Source organism: Monodelphis domestica, chromosome 4 (genome assembly GCF_027887165.1).
Source record: "Monodelphis domestica isolate mMonDom1 chromosome 4, mMonDom1.pri, whole genome shotgun sequence".
Taxonomy (NCBI): Eukaryota; Metazoa; Chordata; class Mammalia; order Didelphimorphia; family Didelphidae; genus Monodelphis; species Monodelphis domestica.
The window spans coordinates 443,455,163-443,472,643 of record NC_077230.1 but is presented as its reverse complement, the minus strand read 5'-3'; the positions used below and the strand labels follow the sequence as shown (position 1 = coordinate 443,472,643).

The 17,481-nt window shown below is 64.4% G+C and overlaps 3 protein-coding genes and 1 long non-coding RNA gene across 5 annotated transcripts in view; 1 reads left to right on the top strand and 3 right to left on the bottom strand.

Moving 5' to 3' along the window:
• Window positions 1-108: 108 nt before the first annotated feature.
• CYTH2 (cytohesin 2) lies at window positions 109-8,691 on the bottom strand. The gene is made up of 12 exons (XM_056796692.1): window positions 8,344-8,691; window positions 7,692-7,839; window positions 7,404-7,470; window positions 7,196-7,314; window positions 6,869-6,949; window positions 6,590-6,702; window positions 6,341-6,489; window positions 6,147-6,258; window positions 5,472-5,548; window positions 5,324-5,395; window positions 506-660; window positions 109-426 (listed from the first exon to the last, which is right to left on the bottom strand). Exons 1-12 carry the CDS (start codon window positions 8,549-8,551, stop codon window positions 339-341), a joined length of 1,389 nt encoding a protein of 462 aa, XP_056652670.1. The 5' UTR covers window positions 8,552-8,691; the 3' UTR covers window positions 109-338.
• Window positions 8,692-8,815: 124 nt separating this feature from the next.
• Window positions 8,816-17,481, top strand: part of LOC130454025 (uncharacterized) — a 21,732-nt gene continuing 13,066 nt past the window's right edge. Inside the window, exon 1 of the long non-coding RNA XR_008911692.1 lies at window positions 8,816-8,952. This is a non-coding gene — a long non-coding RNA (uncharacterized LOC130454025). The remainder of the gene's footprint in view (window positions 8,953-17,481) is intronic.
• KCNJ14 (potassium inwardly rectifying channel subfamily J member 14) lies at window positions 10,228-13,892 on the bottom strand. Of its 2 annotated transcripts, XM_056796685.1 has the most exons (3): window positions 13,565-13,892; window positions 11,753-12,487; window positions 10,228-11,594 (listed from the first exon to the last, which is right to left on the bottom strand). In XM_056796685.1, the coding sequence occupies exons 2-3, from the start codon at window positions 12,461-12,463 to the stop codon at window positions 10,992-10,994; spliced, it is 1,314 nt and encodes a 437-aa protein (XP_056652663.1). In that variant the 5' UTR covers window positions 12,464-12,487; window positions 13,565-13,892; the 3' UTR covers window positions 10,228-10,991. The 2 variants fall into 2 exon arrangements, with proteins under 2 accessions (XP_056652663.1, XP_056652662.1); XM_056796684.1 differs by having other exon boundaries at window positions 11,753-13,892.
• Window positions 13,959-16,470, bottom strand: GRWD1 (glutamate rich WD repeat containing 1). The gene is made up of 7 exons (XM_056796694.1): window positions 16,271-16,470; window positions 16,034-16,151; window positions 15,689-15,851; window positions 15,383-15,596; window positions 15,166-15,308; window positions 14,694-14,894; window positions 13,959-14,492 (listed from the first exon to the last, which is right to left on the bottom strand). The coding sequence occupies exons 1-7, from the start codon at window positions 16,431-16,433 to the stop codon at window positions 14,169-14,171; spliced, it is 1,326 nt and encodes a 441-aa protein (XP_056652672.1). The 5' UTR covers window positions 16,434-16,470; the 3' UTR covers window positions 13,959-14,168.

Here is a 17,481-nt window from a genome sequence, read left to right as displayed (position 1 = left end):
TGAGGGCAGCTGGGAGGAGCAGGGCATGACTGTGATGCCCCCCGAGCCGGATCGCCTTCCACCCCAAAAGCCCACACTGGCCTCCAGCTCAGACGACAACAACAACAGTGAAGTCCTCATATTAATAATAATCATCATCATGAATTAATTACAAATAAATGAAGAGAAAGCACGAGTAGAAAATTCTCCTTTGCCCCAAGAGAGGGCGCTAGGGCACCCAGGGGTCCGGCCCCTCAGCCCCCAATAAATAAGTGGAAGGCAGGGCCAGGGGCCAGGGCAGGGGCAGTGGGGTTATTGCCTAGGGAAGAAGTGGGGGACAGGATGGGGATGGGCAGGGATCAAGCCTGCTCCTGTTTCTTCTTTACGGAGATTCTCTTCTTCCGGGCCGCCAGCATCTCGTAGAAGGGATCCACGCTCACGGCGGCCCTGAGGAGAGGACAGGGGTCAGCGGGGACCCAAGACTCCCCCTTACAACCCCCCCCCCCCCGGCCCCCAGGATCCTCACTGGATGGACTTGATCCACTCGTCCTTCTCCTCCTGTGTGGGGGCCGAGATGCGGTAGACCATGTGGTTGCCCTCGACCACTCGCCCGTCTGCCTCTGTCTTACAGGCCTTGATGAGCTGGCCCTTGTTGTTGGGGATGTAGAGCTCAAAGCAGTTCTGGAGGCAGAGAGGGTGCACATGACCCTGAGGGCCAGAGACACAGAGGGCAGAGAGGGCCAGAGAGGGGCAGAGAAGGCCAGAGAGGGGCAGAGAGGGGCAGAGAAGGCCAAAGAGGGGCAGAGAGGGGCAGAGAAGGCCAGAGAGGAGCAGAGAAAGCCAGAGAGGGCCAGAGAGGGCCAGAGAAGGCCAGAGAGGAGCAGAGAAGGGCAGAGAGGGGCAGAGAAGGCCAAAGAGGGGCAGAGAGGGGCAGAGAAGGCCAGAGAGGAGCAGAGAAAGCCAGAGAGGGCCAGAGAAGGCCAGAGAGGAGCAGAGAAGGGCAGAGAGGGGCAGAGAAGGCCAGAGAGGGGCAGAGAGGGGCAGAGAAGGCCAAAGAGGGGCAGAGAAGGCCAGAGAGGGGCAGAGAAAGCCAGAGAGGGGCAGAGAGGGGCAGAGAAGGCCAAAGAGGGGCAGAGAGGGGCAGAGAAGGGCAGAGAAAGCCAGAGAGGGGCAGAGAAGGCCAGAGAGGAGCAGAGAAGGGCAGAGAGGGGCAGAGAAGGCCAGAGAAGGCCAAAGAGGGGCAGAGAGGGGCAGAGAAGGGCAGAGAAAGCCAGAGAGGGGCAGAGAAGGCCAGAGAGGAGCAGAGAAAGCCAGAGAGGGCCAGAGAGGGCCAGAGAGGGGCAGAGAAGGACAGAGAAGGCCAGAGAAAGCCAGAGAGGGCCAGAGAGGAGCAGAGAAAGCCAGAGAGGGCCAGAGAGGGCCAGAGAAGGCCAGAGAGGAGCAGAGAAGGCCAGAGAAGGCCAAAGAGGGGCAGAGAGGGGCAGAGAAGGCCAGAGAGGAGCAGAGAAAGCCAGAGAGGGCCAGAGAGGGCCAGAGAAGGCCAGAGAGGAGCAGAGAAGGGCAGAGAGGGGCAGAGAAGGCCAAAGAGGGGCAGAGAGGGGCAGAGAAGGCCAGAGAGGAGCAGAGAAAGCCAGAGAGGGCCAGAGAAGGCCAGAGAGGAGCAGAGAAGGGCAGAGAGGGGCAGAGAAGGCCAGAGAGGGGCAGAGAGGGGCAGAGAAGGCCAAAGAGGGGCAGAGAAGGCCAGAGAGGGGCAGAGAAAGCCAGAGAGGGGCAGAGAAGGCCAAAGAGGGGCAGAGAGGGGCAGAGAAGGGCAGAGAAAGCCAGAGAGGGGCAGAGAAGGCCAGAGAGGAGCAGAGAAGGGCAGAGAGGGGCAGAGAAGGCCAGAGAAGGCCAAAGAGGGGCAGAGAGGGGCAGAGAAGGGCAGAGAAAGCCAGAGAGGGGCAGAGAAGGCCAGAGAGGAGCAGAGAAAGCCAGAGAGGGCCAGAGAGGGCCAGAGAGGGGCAGAGAAGGACAGAGAAGGCCAGAGAAAGCCAGAGAGGGCCAGAGAGGAGCAGAGAAAGCCAGAGAGGGCCAGAGAGGGCCAGAGAAGGCCAGAGAGGAGCAGAGAAGGCCAGAGAAGGCCAAAGAGGGGCAGAGAGGGGCAGAGAAGGGCAGAGAAAGCCAGAGAGGGCCAGAGAAGGCCAGAGAGGAGCAGAGAAAGCCAGAGAGGGCCAGAGAGGGCCAGAGAAGGCCAGAGAGGAGCAGAGAAGGACAGAGAAGGCCAGAGAAGGCCAGAGAGGGGCAGAGAAGGCCAGAGAGGAGCAGAGAAAGCCAGAGAGGGCCAGAGAGGGGCAGAGAAGGGCAGAGAGAGGCAGAGAAGGGCAGAGAGGGCCAGAGAGGGGCAGAGAAGGCCAGAGAGGAGCAGAGAAAGCCAGAGACGGCCAGAGAGGGCCAGAGAAGGCCAGAGAGGGGCAGAGAAGGGCAGAGAGGGCCAGAGAAGGGCAGAGAGGGGCAGAGAAGGGCAGAGAGGGGCAGAGAAAGCCAGAGAAGGCCAAAGAAGGGCAGAGAGGGGCAGAGAAGGGCAGAGAGGGCCAGAGAAGGCCAAAGAGGGGCAGAGAAGGGCAGAGAGGGGCAGAGAGGGGCAGAGAAGGCCAGAGAGGAGCAGAGAAAGCCAGAGAGGGCCAGAGAGGGCCAGAGAAGGCCAGAGAGGAGCAGAGAAGGGCAGAGAGGGGCAGAGAAGGCCAAAGAGGGGCAGAGAGGGGCAGAGAAGGCCAGAGAGGAGCAGAGAAAGCCAGAGAGGGCCAGAGAAGGCCAGAGAGGAGCAGAGAAGGGCAGAGAGGGGCAGAGAAGGCCAGAGAGGGGCAGAGAGGGGCAGAGAAGGCCAAAGAGGGGCAGAGAAGGCCAGAGAGGGGCAGAGAAAGCCAGAGAGGGGCAGAGAAGGCCAAAGAGGGGCAGAGAGGGGCAGAGAAGGGCAGAGAAAGCCAGAGAGGGGCAGAGAAGGCCAGAGAGGAGCAGAGAAGGGCAGAGAGGGGCAGAGAAGGCCAGAGAAGGCCAAAGAGGGGCAGAGAGGGGCAGAGAAGGGCAGAGAAAGCCAGAGAGGGGCAGAGAAGGCCAGAGAGGAGCAGAGAAAGCCAGAGAGGGCCAGAGAGGGCCAGAGAGGGGCAGAGAAGGACAGAGAAGGCCAGAGAAAGCCAGAGAGGGCCAGAGAGGAGCAGAGAAAGCCAGAGAGGGCCAGAGAGGGCCAGAGAAGGCCAGAGAGGAGCAGAGAAGGCCAGAGAAGGCCAAAGAGGGGCAGAGAGGGGCAGAGAAGGGCAGAGAAAGCCAGAGAGGGCCAGAGAAGGCCAGAGAGGAGCAGAGAAAGCCAGAGAGGGCCAGAGAGGGCCAGAGAAGGCCAGAGAGGAGCAGAGAAGGACAGAGAAGGCCAGAGAAGGCCAGAGAGGGGCAGAGAAGGCCAGAGAGGAGCAGAGAAAGCCAGAGAGGGCCAGAGAGGGGCAGAGAAGGGCAGAGAGAGGCAGAGAAGGGCAGAGAGGGCCAGAGAGGGGCAGAGAAGGCCAGAGAGGAGCAGAGAAAGCCAGAGACGGCCAGAGAGGGCCAGAGAAGGCCAGAGAGGGGCAGAGAAGGGCAGAGAGGGCCAGAGAAGGGCAGAGAGGGGCAGAGAAGGGCAGAGAGGGGCAGAGAAAGCCAGAGAAGGCCAAAGAAGGGCAGAGAGGGGCAGAGAAGGGCAGAGAGGGCCAGAGAAGGCCAAAGAGGGGCAGAGAAGGGCAGAGAGGGCCAGAGAAGGCCAAAGGGGGGCAGAGAAGGGCAGAGAGGGCCAGAGAGGGGCAGAGAAGGGCAGAGAGGGCCAGAGAAGGCCAGAGAGGGGCAGAGAAGGCCAGAGAGGGGCAGAGAAGGCCAGAGAGGGGCAAAGGGGGGCAGAGAAGGACAGAGACCCAGAGGGCCAGAGAAGGACAGAAAAGGGCCAGAAAGGGGGCAGAGAGGGCCAGAGAAGGACAGAGAGGGCCAGAGAAGGGCAAAGAGGGGCAGAGAAGGACAGAGAGGGGCAGAGAAGGACAGAGAGGGGCAGAGAAGGACAGAGAACCAGAGGGCCAGAGAAGGGCAGAAAAGGGCCAGAAAGGGGGCAGAGAGGGCCAGAGAAGGCCAGAGAGGGCCAGAGAAGGGCAAAGAGGGCCAAAGAAGGACAGAGACACAGAGGGCCAGAGAAGGGTAGAGAGGGCCAGAGAGGGGCAGAGAAGGCCAGAGAGGGCCAGAGAAGGACAGAGAAGGCCAGAGAGGGGCAGAGAAGGCCAGAGAGGGCCAGAGAAGGACAGAGAAGGCCAGAGAGGGGCAGAGAAGGACAGAGAGGGGTAGAGAAGGACAGAGACCCAGAGGGCCAGAGAAGGGCAGAAAAGGGCCAGAAAGGGGGCAGAGAGGGCCAGAGAAGGACAGAGAGGGCCAGAGAAGGGCAAAGAGGGCCAAAGAAGGACAGAGAGGGCCAGAGAAGGGCAAAGAGGGCCAGAGAAGGACAGAGAGGGCCAAAGAAGGGCAAAGAGGACCAAAGAAGAACAGAGACCCAGAGGGCCAGAGAAGGGCAGAGAGGGCCAGAGAAGGGCATAGAGGGGCAAAGAGGGGCAGAGACACAGAGGACCAGAGAAGGCCAGAGAAGGCCAGAGAGGGGCAGAGAAGGACAGAGAGGGGCAGAGAAGGACAGAGAGGGGCAGAGAAGGACAGAGACCCAGAGTGCCAGAGAAGGGCAGAAAAGGGCCAGAAAGGGGACAGAGAGGGCCAGAGAAGGACAGAGAGGGCCAGAGAAGGACAGAGAACCAGAGGGCCAGAGAAGGGCAGAAAAGGGCCAGAAAGGGGGCAGAGAGGACCAGAGAAGGCCAGAGAGGGCCAGAGAAGGGCAAAGAGGGCCAAAGAAGGACAGAGACACAGAGGGCCAGAGAAGGGCAGAGAGGGGCAGAGAGGGGCAGAGAAGGCCAGAGAGGGCCAGAGAAGGCCAGAGAGGGGCAGAGAAGGACAGAGAGGGGCAGAGAAGGACAGAGATGGCCAGAGAGGGGCAGAGAAGGACAGAGACCCAGAGGGCCAGGGAAGGGCAGAAAAGGGCCAGAAAGGGGGCAGAGAGGGCCAGAGAAGGACAGAGAGGGCCAGAGAAGGGCAAAGGGGGGCAGAGAAGGACAGAGAGGGGCAGAGAAGGACAGAGAGGGGCAGAGAAGGACAGAGAGGGCCAGAGAAGGACAGAGAGGGCCAAAGAAGGGCAAAGAGGACCAAAGAAGGACAGAGACCCAGAGGGCCAGAGAAGGGCAGAGACCCAGAGGGCTAGAGAAGGGCAAAGAAGGGCAGAGAGGGGCAGAGACCCAGAGGGCCAGGGAGGCTGTCAGGCTCTCACCGGCTTCCGGGGATCCTCCACTTCCCGGATGCTCAGGTTCTCCAAGGGGATGATCCCCCGGGGCTCTTTGTCCTGCCGAGGGAGAAGAGGCTCAGGCCGGGCCGGGCAGTGGGGCCCCCCTCCCCTGTGGCGCCCCCGCGCCCCTCACCGTGGTGTACTCAAAGTAGTAGAGGCAGTTGTCGGTGAGGATGAACCATCGCCGCTTCCAGGTCTTCACCCGGCCCCCTGTAAGGGAAGGAGGGGGCGGGGGGGGCTCAGCGGGAGGGGCCGGGCCAGGGGCCAGGGGCCGAGGGATCTGGACGGGTCGGGGACGGGCAGAGGGAAGAAGACAGAACCCTGAAGAGGGGCAGGGACGGCGAGGAGAGGGGCGGGCCGCCCTGCTCTCGAGGACCCAGACAGCCGGCCCCCCAGCTCTGCCTTCTCCCGGGGAGCCCCGTCCGCCCCGGCCCCCTCCGCGGCGAGGCCCCGGCCGCCTCCCTCTCCGGCTGCCCGCGTCCCCAGGCCGAGGGCAGAGTCGCGGGGGCAGACGGGTACCTACCTCCTGGGGGAGAAGGCGGGAGAACAGGCGGGACCAGGCAGCAAGGAGGAGGAGCCAAGGGCGGGGGGCACCCCCAGAGACACAGAGAGAAGCAAAGACCGAGAGAGACAGCCGCGGAATGGAGGATGACGGGGGTGCAGAGAGCGGGGGGAGCCCGGGAGGCAGCGCCGGGAGGGGGAGAGAGATGGAGAAAACTAGTTACATCCACACGAGGAGGGGGGCGGCCCCAGCCCCCTCCCCAGCCCCCGCCCGCCCCCCGCCCGCCGGGCCCCCCGAGCGCCGTACCCAGCTTGAGGAGCCAGCCCTCGCGGTCGGGGTTGAAGAAGGTGTGCGTCAGGTCGTTGCCGTCATCCTCTGGGATCTTAAAGGGCTCGTTGCGGATGCTGTCGTACAAGTTCTGGGGGGAGGGGGCACGTGAGGGGGGGCGCAGGGGCCACGGCCCCCCCAGCCGGGAGACGGGCCCGAGGGGGGCGGCTCACCCTGAGCAGCTCCTCGGGCAGGTCCCCGCCGTCATTGATGCCTCGGTTCATGGTGATGAACCTCTCGACGCCCGGCTTGTCGCGCACGTTGGGGTTGTGGAGGCTGGTGTTGAGCATGATGACGGCGAACGAGAGGACGTAGCAGGTATCTGCGCTCGGGGGGGCGGAGGGTCAGGGCTCTGTGCATCCCCCCACCCCGCGCCCCGCCGACCCCCTCCGTCGGGCCCCCCGGCTGGGCCCCCCACCCACCTGTGGACTGGAAGACCCCGGGGTTACACAAGCAGTAGCGCTGGGCAAAGGCCTCCATCATGCGGTCGATCTTCTGGGCCTCCCCGGGAAGGCGGAAGCTCCACAGGAACTGTCTGGGGGGCAGTGAGGGGGCGGCGGTGAGTGGGTCCCCCCCACTGGAAGCCCTCAAGTCACCAGGCCAGGATCGGGCACAGCACCGTGCAGGGGTCCAGCCCAGAGGGAGGGGCCCCCACCTCCTCTGCAGGGGCCTCTGGGGAAGCTGCGGGGGGACCCACTCACCTGAGTGCCTGCACCAGGTTAAGGTCCGTGAACTCATGGAGGTCCACGAAGGCATGGAGGACAGCCAAGTTCAGCTCCTCCCTGGGAGGAGAGAAGGGGAACAATGATGTGAGCCCCAAGGGAAGAGGGGGGCCTGGGCCTGTCCCTAAGGGGGGTCATTACTCATGGGGGGCCACCCATGGAAAGGAGGAAGGGGTCTGTGCAAAGGGGAAAAGAGCCCATGCTCATCCCAGGGGGACTGGGGGCACCGTACCCATCCCAGGGGAAGAGGGGGCCCCCGTGCTCATCCCAGGGAAGAGGGGGGCCTCATGCTGGGGTGGCCCTCACCGCTCCCCGAGGTAGTCCCCAATGGCCGTCTTGTTGAGGCCCTCGCCCTTGTACAGGAAGCGGGAGATCTCTTCTGGGGTGTTCTGGAGCAGCTCATTTTCCACGAGGAATTGTATGCCCTGGGGACCACATGAAGAGGACATGAGGCCAGGACAGCCCCCCCCCAGCCCAGCGAGCCCCCTGGGTCCCCGCCCCCCAGCCTGCCCACCTTCTTGGGGTCCATGTTGAACTTCTTGCGTCCCATGGCCATCTTGCGGTTCCTCTGCAGGGTCTTGCTAGAAGGGGAGAGAGCAGGCAATGGTTGGGAAGCCTCTCCCTGCCGCGGGGGAGGGCCCAGCTCTCTGTTGGGCCAATGGTCAGCAATGTATCTGGCCACCTGCGCTAAACTGGGGGCTCGAAGGAGGGGACTCCGCTCGCCTAATGGGGTTAGGACAGATCAGAGAGAACCTAAGGGGGCTTCTCAGAGGAGGTGCTCCAGGGGGAGGCTGCTGCCCACCTGCCCTCGTTGGCCTCCAGTCCCTCGACCTCGCTCATAGCCTCGCTCAGCTCATCCCGTAGGCGCTGGATCTCCACCAGCAGCTCCTGCTTCCGCCGGCGGATGCTCTCCAGCTCCAGGCGTTCCTCCTGGGTCAGGTCTGGGGGCACTGGGGGGAAAAAGGGGGGGAGGGCTGGCTGCAGGGGGGGAGAGGTGCATGTGTGTGTACAGTGCGCGTGCGTATGCTCCAGGGTCCTGGCCCTGCACCCTAAAATGCCTACAGTCTAATGGTTGCAAAGGCACCGTGGAGAAACTGAGGTAGCACTGCGGAGAACACTAAAGCTATTCTGGCGGGGGGAGGTAAGGGGGGGCACGGACTCTTTCCCCTTATCCCTACTAAGTTTCCCCCAACTCCTCCTGTGCTGTCTTTCTTCCGAGGGGTTCCCCCTTCCAAGAAAAATGGTCTTTCCCAATCCACGGGAGCCCCCCCTTCCCCCACCACGAGAGCCTGGGATAGTACATCCCACTGGCAGGAAATGGACTCGCCCTAGGAATGGTTTCGACCACGCCCCCCTGCGCCGGCCGGAAATGGTATCGTCCTGAACAATGGAATGGAACGTCCCGTCCCCTCCCGGGCCTCTGGCCCCCGGAGCTCGCTCCGAGCTCGCCTCACCATAGACTCCGTCTTCCATGGTGGCCAGGTCAGCCCGGCGCGGGCCCAGAGCTTGGCTCGGGCCGCCGGTTCCTCGCGGGTCCTTGGGGCTACGCTCAGCCCCTTCGGCCGCTCCCGGGGCCGCCGCCACCACCGCCTCCGCTCTCGCGTGGGCCCGCCCCCTGGCCAATGGGAACCTGAGCTCGATTTCCGTGAGCCCAATGGGCATCGAGGGGCGGGTCGCCCGAGCCAATGAAGCGGGTGGGGGCGGGGCGTAAGGCGGCCTCGTTGCCTCGGTGGACAAGGGGCGGGTGGCCAAGCGAACCTATAGAACTCGGTGGAAGAGTCCCAGGGGCCCCACCCTCCACGCTGCACCCAATGAAAATTGGGGCCTCGCTCAGAAGGGCGGTACACATAGGACTGGGAGCAACAGCCTCTGGAAAAGTGACGGGGAACCGACAAGGGAAGGCTTTGACTCGAGAGGGACAACGATGTCTGCGCCTGCGCGAGAAGGCCCGGGACAAACGCGAGGGGGCGTGTCCTCTCTCCAAGCCAAGAACCGTTGCCAGGGGGTAGCCCTGTTGCTAAGGGGTGGCAACAGAGCTCAGACCCTGAAAGGAAAAAAAAAAGGTCCGTTGCTTAGCAACAGCTGAAGGCCTTGAAGGAAGGCATTGTGTCTGCGAAGACCCCCTCGCTGCCCTTCTGACTAAGCCCATTCCCTCCTCCCAGGGACTCTTCCCTTTCTCAGACTCCCATCCTTCCTCCGGCCCTTCTACTCGGACGGCTCCCCCTTCCTGGCTCCTCCCTCTCCATCCAGACTCCTCCTCCCTCAAGCCTCTCCGCTCTGGGTTCCCCTCCGTTTCTCTTGGACACTTCGCCCTGCCCTCCGGGCTCCTCCCTCCCTACCTCAGACTCCTCCCTTTCTCAAACTCCTGCTCTGGTCCCCCACTTCTCCGGCTCCGTCGACTCCTCCCCCTGTCGAGACCCTGTGGTTCTCAGGCTCCTCCCCACCTCCTCCTAGCACGATCCCGGGCTTCCCAGTCAGAGTCTCCCCCAGTGCCTCCGTGTCCCCTCCAGTACCTGACGACCTCCATGAGCCCTCCCCCGCCCCGGGCCGTTCTGGGGTCAGAGGGCTGTGGAGCCCGCCAATCGATCCCCTCATTTTACAGATGAGGAAACTGAGGCCCAGGGAGGTGGTGACTTGCCCAGGAAGCACCCATTTGAATTCAGAGAGGAAGGAAAAGAAGTGATGCCCCTGCTGGGGCGGCTTCCGCCCCACTTGCCCTCACCCCCAGGGACAAGCCTGAAAGTGGTGCCTCAAGACCAGCTTCCCCAGAGGATTAGCCATGGAAACTGTTCCCCCTAATCCTCTCTCTGCCCCCATTCTGACCTTCACCACGGCTGAGGCTCCCCTCATGCCCTGGCCAGGTCCCCAAGGAGTCCCGGCTCTCTTCTTCCATCCCTGTCCCCCCCCCAACTCCTGATCCCATCCTGGTCCCACTGGGCCATCCCGAGCGACCCCAGCAGCCCCGAGGCCCCAGGGCTCCCCTCCCCCCCAATCCTCTGCTGCCTAGCTAATTAATTCCATCCGGTTGTTCTCAGGGTTACTCATGGATAAGGGGGGGGCACAGCTGGGCTGAGGCTGACGGGGCCTCTGAAGCCTGGGGTGCAGGGATGGCTGGGCGCCGGGGAGGGGCCCTAGATGGGGAGTCACCAGACAGAGGACGGAAGGCCAGGCCGCCTCTCCAGAGGTGGCCTTCCTCCCTCTCCCCTGGCTGGATTCCTCACTGCAGGCTGGCACCTCTCCCTGGGCACACTTACGGAAATGAGGCCCTGGGCCAGGGGCCAGGCCTGTGGAAGAGTGGCCACCCTGGGCCTCCCAACCCCCAGGAAGGCACACTCGGATGGCTTCACCAGTCTTTATTCTGGGGCCAAGGGGAAGAGGGTTCCCTCCGCCCCCAGGCAATGGTGGAAAGGACCCCAGGGTCCCTCACCGTCCTCCACTCGCCCCAGAGCCCAGGCAGGGACAAGGCAGGGCAACGGGCCAGCCTTGTGCCCCAGCAGCTCCGTCGGGGTGACTCATGCTGCAGCCTTCCCAGTGTCCAGAGGCCAAGCCAGGTCCCAACAGGAACACCAGCCGCTTCGCTCCAGGGCCTTCCAGAAGAGTCCCCGGGAGCCCGAAGGCTTGGGTGGCTGCCGAGCCGGGCCCCGAAGTCCCAGGCTCCCTGAGCCGAAGGGGATCCCGCGGCGGCCCCCCGGGGACCTCCCCGCCGAGGCCAAGGCCATGCTTGCCCAGCCCCGGTGCAGCAGTCAGCAAAGAGGAAGAGCAGATAGACGTAGCTAGGATAGATATGAGGGGCCACCGCCCGGGCCCCGTCCCCAAGGCGGGTCCCCCGTTCTTCTTGGGAGTCGGGGGTCTGGAACAAGCCCGGCCCCTGCCTCCTGGATTCCGAGCACGATGGAGCTGGCCAGGGAAGGGCGGGTGGTGAGGAGAGCCTCCCCCTTTGAGGTCGGGGTTCAGGGTGCATGCACGGCCTCCCCCTCCGTCCTAGCTACGCCCCAGAGAAAGTCGTCCCCCTCCGAAGACTACAAGTTCCGCATCCCCCGGGAGGCTGTGCGCCGAGCCTGCGCTCCTGGGAACCACAGTCCCTGGCCCTGCCCGGCTCCCTTCAAGGGGGTGAGGCCGAGCCGGGGGACGGGGCCAGGGGCGGGCTGGGGGCCCTGGAGCCGGCCTCGTCCTGGGCCTCCCCCCTCTCCTCCTCCGCCTCCTCCTCCTCCTGGCAGCAGCTGAGAGCCACCTCGTTCTCGTAGCAGAAGGCGGCCAGGGCGCCAGGCAGGCCCGCCTTGGGCCCGGGGCTCTCGCCGTCCCCCAGCGCCTGCCTCTCCTCGAGCTCCCGAGCGCTGCACACCGGGGTCCCGGGAACCTCGTAGGTGCGGTGAAAGTGCCGGTAGTCCACTTCGTACTGGGCCCCTCTCTGGAAGAGCACCGGCTCGAAGCGGTGGCCCCACAGGAGCTCGCCGGGCAGGTAGGAGGAGCGGCACTGCGTGGTCATGGCGGTGGCCTCCACCATGCCCTCCAGGATGACCACCAGCTCGAAGTCCGCCCTGGCCAGCTCGGCCCGGCCCATCTCGTACAGGGGGCTCGAGGCGTCGATCTCGTGGACGATGGTGATGGGCGACACCAGGAAGATGCGGTCCGTGCCCCCGTCGAAGCCCACGTCCACGTCCTGGTGGTCCAGCGGGATGTACTCGCCTTCCGGGGTGACACGGGGCTGGGGGGAGGCAGAGAGAGACGCCGCTACGTACACGGGCGGGAGGGGGGCGAGGCGGCCCTGCTCCGCGCACCGCGGACAGGAATCGGCCCGGGCTCAGACCGCAGGAGACGCCGGGAGCTGTGGCGCCCCGGCTTTTCCGTGCCCCCCGCACTCACCTGCAGCAGCTGGGCGCGGACGTGGGCCTCCACCAGGTGACTCCGCCGCAGGTTGCCCACGCGCCACATGAGGCAAAGGCGGTGGTCGCGGAGCGCCACCACGGCGTTCTCGCTGAACACCAGCGTCTCGTTGCGCTTCTTGGGCTTGGCGATCTTGGCCATGATGGCGCCCACCACGAAGGCGTCCAGCACGCAGCCGGCGATGCACTGAAGGACCACGGCCACCACGGCGGCCGGGCACTCCTCCGTCACGCTGCGCACGCCGTAGCCGATGGACGTCTGCGTCTCCAGGGCGAAGAGGAAGGCGGCCAGGAAGCTGCCCACCTGCGAGAAGCAGGGCGCGGGCGGCGGGGGCGCAGCCAGGTCCCCGTGCAGGGAGGCGATGAGCCAGAAGGCCAGGCCGAAGAGCAGCCACGAGGCCACGAAGGAGCAGGAGAAGAGCAGACACATCCAGCGCCAGCGCACGTCCACGCAGGTGGTGAACAGGTCGCTGAGGTAGCGCGCCCCATGCTCGCCCAGGTGGACGAAGCGCACGTTGCAGTGGCCGTCCTTCTTGACGAAGCGGCCCCGGCGCCGGGGGCCCAGGCCTAGCTCGGCACCCCCGGGGGAGCGCCCGTTGAGGCAGGCCGCCGGGCCGCCTCCCTCACCCTGGTCCTCCTCAGCCGAGGAGGGGACGCCGCTCAGGCGCCGCAGGACGCGGGACACCCCCATGGGGGCTAGCAGGTGGTAGGGCACCTGGGGGGGGAGAAGAGGGGCAGCCCTCGTCCGACCCGGGCCCCACCCCCACGGCCCCTTCTCCAGCCCAGCCCGCCCGCAGGCCAGGGTGCCTCTGGCCCGTCGTCCCCTGCCCCTTGCCCCCCTCCCCCTCCCCCAGAGGCGCGAGCAGCTTATGTTTCCATATTCAGCCAAGAGACGCGGCTTAGAGGATGACCATTTCATGTCAAAGTCACTACCTAATCTGGGAATCTGGGGCCCGCAGCCCTCCCCCCCAGAGGCCAGAGACAGCCAGAGACAGAGAGACAGCCGGGGGAGGCCAGAGACAGAGAGACAGCCGGGGGAGGCCAGAGACAGAGAGACAGAGACAGCCAGAGACAGAGAGACAGCCGGGGGAGGCCAGAGACAGAGAGACAGCCAAGGGAGGCCAGACAGAGACAGAGAGACAGAGACAGCCAGAGACAGAGAGACAGCCGGGGGAGGCCAGAGACAGAGAGACAGCCAAGGGAGGCCAGACAGAGACAGAGAGACAGAGACAGCCAGAGACAGAGAGACAGCCAAGGGAGGCCAGACAGAGACAGAGAGACAGAGACAGCCAGAGACAGAGAGACAGCTGGGGGAGGCCAGAGACAGAGAGACAGCCAAGGGAGGCCAGACAGAGACAGAGAGACAGAGACAGCCAGAGACAGAGAGACAGTCAGGGGAGGCCAGAGACAGCCAGGGGCCAGAGAGAGCCGCAGAGGCAGTGAGGGGAGGCCGCAGGGCCAGGCTGGCTCCCAGACAGACAGAAAGACAGCCGGGGGAGGCCAGAGGCAGAGAGGCAAAGAGCCCCATGATGACGGGGTCAGACTGGAGATGGCAGGGGGAGATGCAGGGAGCCAGCGAAGCGCCAAGGCAGCGCGGGGGCTAGAGGACGCCGAGCCCTTAGGCCGGCCTTTCAGAGGCCGAGGGCCACCAGCAGGGAGCGCGGGCAGGGACTGACTCCCCCAGAGCCAGCTGCGAGCCGGGAAGGGGCAGAGGAGCCCGGGGCTCCGGGCAGGGGCCAACAGGTGGGCAGGACGGCTGTGGGGTCCCGGAGCGCGGCTGCTGCCTCCCTACCTGCCGGGGCCGGCGGCCCCCATCCCGCGCAGCAGGATCTCCTCCGTCAGCCGTGTCCAGGCCGGCTCCCTGGAGGGAGAGGTCTGTGTGCCGGGGGAGTGTCCACACCGGCCAGCCCAGCTCTGGCCAGGGATCAGGAGCGCCTTAGGAGGGGGAGGGCGGGGCCAGCTGGAGCCGCAGAGGGGGAGCCAGGCCAGGGGGAGGGGAGTCGGAGCTGGCCCCAAGCCCAGGCTCCAGAGAAAGTTGGAAAGGCACGAGGGCCAGACCGGAGCCCGGGGAGGCCGGGAAAAGAGGGGGCAGATCAGAGCCAGCCTGGCACAGGAACGGAGAGCCGTGAAGACAGACAGACAGAGCCCCGGGCTGACGGGCAGAGCCAGAGGCGCCTCACACCGAGTCTTCGTCTCTCCTTTATTGCCCGTACGCGCCCCCCCTCCAGTGACCCCCCCTCAACAAGACGGGCTCCGTCGGAGTGCGCCGGGGGAGGGAGGAGCAACAGGGCGCCAAGTTAACTCCTGGCGTGGGATGGCGGCCGAGCCACCCCAATTCTTAAGGCAGGCGGGTGCAGTCAAGTCCTGTGGAGGGGAAAGGGGCCGAAGGCCGGGGGTCAGACGCTGATGGTGCGGAAGACGGTGAAGCCGGACAAGGCCGTGCTGATGAGGACGCCGGGACACTGGGGGTGCCAATGCAACTCTTTGATGTCCGTCTCCCCTTGGTGAACGAAGAGCAGCTGCTGGGGGAGCTCGGCCACCAGGGGGTCTCCGTCAGCCTCGGCGCCCTCTGTTTCGGGGTCCCGCTCCACTGCCAGATCCCACTGAGTGAGCTGGTCGTCAGCCCCGGCTGCGGCAAAGACCCCACCGTCCTGGGGGTGCCACTCCACAGAGGTCACGGGTGCCACGTGCTGCTTGAAGGTGGCCACTGGGGAGCCCGTCTGCAGGACCAGGGGGGAGGAGGGTGATTCGGGGGGGGGCCGGGGGGAGCCCAGCCCCCCCCAGCCTCTGAGAGACCAGGGCTCCCCACGAGGCTCTCGACAGTCCTCCAACAAGGGGGAGCCCAGCACCCCTACCCCGAGGCAGCTTCTGCCCGGCCGCCTGATCCGGTCTGGGAGGACCCCCAAGGATGGGGAACTCACCGTGAACTGCCGGAGATCCCAGACCTTGAGGGCCCCGTCGTCGCCTCCGCTGAGCAGGAAGGACGTCTCTTGGCGGCTCCAGCTGATGACGTTGACATCCGCGTCGTGCGCGGCCGGGGCTGTGAGCATGCAGGCCCGGCTTGGTGCCGCCCGGATGTCCCATATTCGGATGGAGGTGTCAGCCGAGCAGGACGCAAACACCTGGCGGGGGGAGGGGAGCGTTCATGGCGCAGGCACCCACCGGCGGCCCCTCCTCCCAATGGCTCCGGGGGCTGGGCTCAGAGGCAGGAAGACCCGATGGCGATCCAGCCTCTTACGCTCGCCCCACTGTAAAATGGGGATTCCCAACCACGTCACCCCTCGGCATGGCGTGAGGCCCCATGAAGACTACCCGTAGGGCGCTTGTCATGGCGCCTGGCACACGGCAGGTGCCTCATAAAGGCGCGTTCCCTGTCCCCGAAGGCCCACTCACCGTGTCCTCAGTGGGTGACCACTGCAGATCCTCCACGGAGCGGGAATGGGCGGCGAAGGGCCGCTGGTCGACGTGCCAGGAGCCCCCGCTGGTGGGGGTCCACAGATGAATGTTCTTCTGACAGTCGCCGGTCAGCAGACGACCTGTGGCACAGACAGGGTCGTCGTCCGCGAAAGGCTCCCAGAAGCGCCCCCCTCCCCCTTCACAGCTGACTCACCAGGCACCCGGGGGGACCAGTCCAGGGCAAAGCCCTCAGCCATGTGGCCGCCGAAGGCGAACAGGGGCCGGGTCTGGGCCTGCTCCTCCCGCAGGAACGCGGCCAGGACCTGGGGGTCGTCCACGGCCTCCAGGGGCCTCCGGAGGGAGAACACCTCCACCTGGCCTTTCTCTGACCACACTCCAGCCACCGGGGTCTCCCCAAGCCAAGCCACCTGAGGAGGGAGAGGTGGGGAGGGCAGTGAGACGTCCCGGGAGGCCAAGAGGGCTCCAGGAAGCCCCTGGCCCAGGCTGCCAGGTCAGTTACCCGCACTCGGTTGATGGCTCCATAGTGGGGGATCATGGCCAGCTCCAGCTGGGGCTTCTTCTCTTCCTCCTCCTCCTCCTCCTCCTCACTCTCACTCTCGCTGTCCTCAGAAGCCTCACTTTTCTGGGTGCCGTAAAGATTGTGCATGCGCATCACCATCAGCCTGGGGGGGGGGGCAGAGAGGGCGTTTGGGGGCTGGGGCTCAGACCAGGTGACAGTCCCATCCTCCCTTCAGGGGGCGGGACCGGCTTCCCTCAGGGTCTCCCGGAGATGCAGGGCAGGAAAAAGGGGGTGGCAGCACCCCCCTGCCCCCTCCCCCGGGGGAGCCCCTTCTCCCAGACACACCTGTTGCTCTGGGCACTGGGGGCCTGGGTCCCGGCGCATAGGTACAGGCAAAGGGGAAATGAGCTGCGGGAATCCCCCAGATGGTCTCGGACCACGTCGAAGCTGAGGCATGGTGAGCCTGCCCGAGAAAAGGGGGAGAGGGCTCGAGGTGAGGAGGGGCCTCCCGGAGCACACCCCCCCCCGCCCGCCCCCCATTCCCCTCTCCCACGCCTCCTCTCCTCGGCCTCCTCCCCGCACCAGTCTGTGCGCGGTGGTACAATACGTAGGCTTCCTGGTCCCGCACCAGCTCCTCGTCGTCCTGCAGCGGCGGGCCCCGGCCCGGGAGATAGACGCGCGGCGGACTGCCCGAGGAATCCGCCTTAGCTCTGCACGTGCGACCGGAACTCTTCCGCGCCGCCATCTTGGAGTCTGCGGGACTGGAGTTTGGGCTCCGCCCCCTCCTCCCATCGCCATGGCGACGGCCCCCCCAGCCCGCCCCTTCCTGCGAGGCCCCGGGAACCGCTGGCCCTCTCGAGCATGCCGGGAATTGTAGTTCTAGTGGCAAAGGGGCATTCTCCCTGCCTGGTCGAAAGCCTGGAGGCTTCTTCTAATCCTGCTCTCGATTCACTGGGCCCCATGGGCACCTCCACTTTCTCTTCTCACTCCTTTTTTTTTAAAGAGCATTTTTCCACGATTACATGATTCATAATCCTCTCCTCCTCCCTCTCAAAGCCCACAAGCAGTTCCACTGGGTTATCCGGGTATCACTGCTCAAAACCTATTGCTATGTTATTCATATTTGCAGTAGAGAGATCCTTTAACATCAAAGCCCTCTTCACATCCCCATCGCACTATGTGGTTGATCATGTATTTTTCTTCTGCATTTCTGCCCCCACAGTTCTTCCTCTGGCTGTGGATGTCGTTCTTTCTCCTGAGTCCCTCAGAATTGTCCTGGATCATTGCATTGCCACTAATGGAGAAGTCCATTACATTCAATTGTACCACAATGTATCAGTCTCTGTGTACAATGTTTTCCTGGTTCTGCTCCTCTCGCTCTGCATCACTTCCTGGAGCTTGTTCCAGTCTCCATGGAATTCCTCCACTTTATTATTCCTTTTTGCACAATAGTATTCCATCACCAACATATACCACAATTTGTTCAGCCATTCCCCAATTGAAGGGCATCCCCTCATTTTCCAATTTTTGGCCACCACAAAGAGTGCAGCTATGTACAAGTTCTTGTACAAGTCTTTTTCCTTAGTATCTCTTTGGGACAAAAACCCAGCAGTGCTATGGCTGGATCAAAGGGCAGACAGTCTTTTAGTGCCCTTTGGGCAGAGTTCCAAATTGCCCTCCAGAATGTTTGGATCAATTCACAACTCCACCAGCAATGTATTAGGGTCCTAATTTTGCCACACCCCCTCCAACATTTATCACTTTCTTTTGCTGCCATATTGGCCAATCTGCGG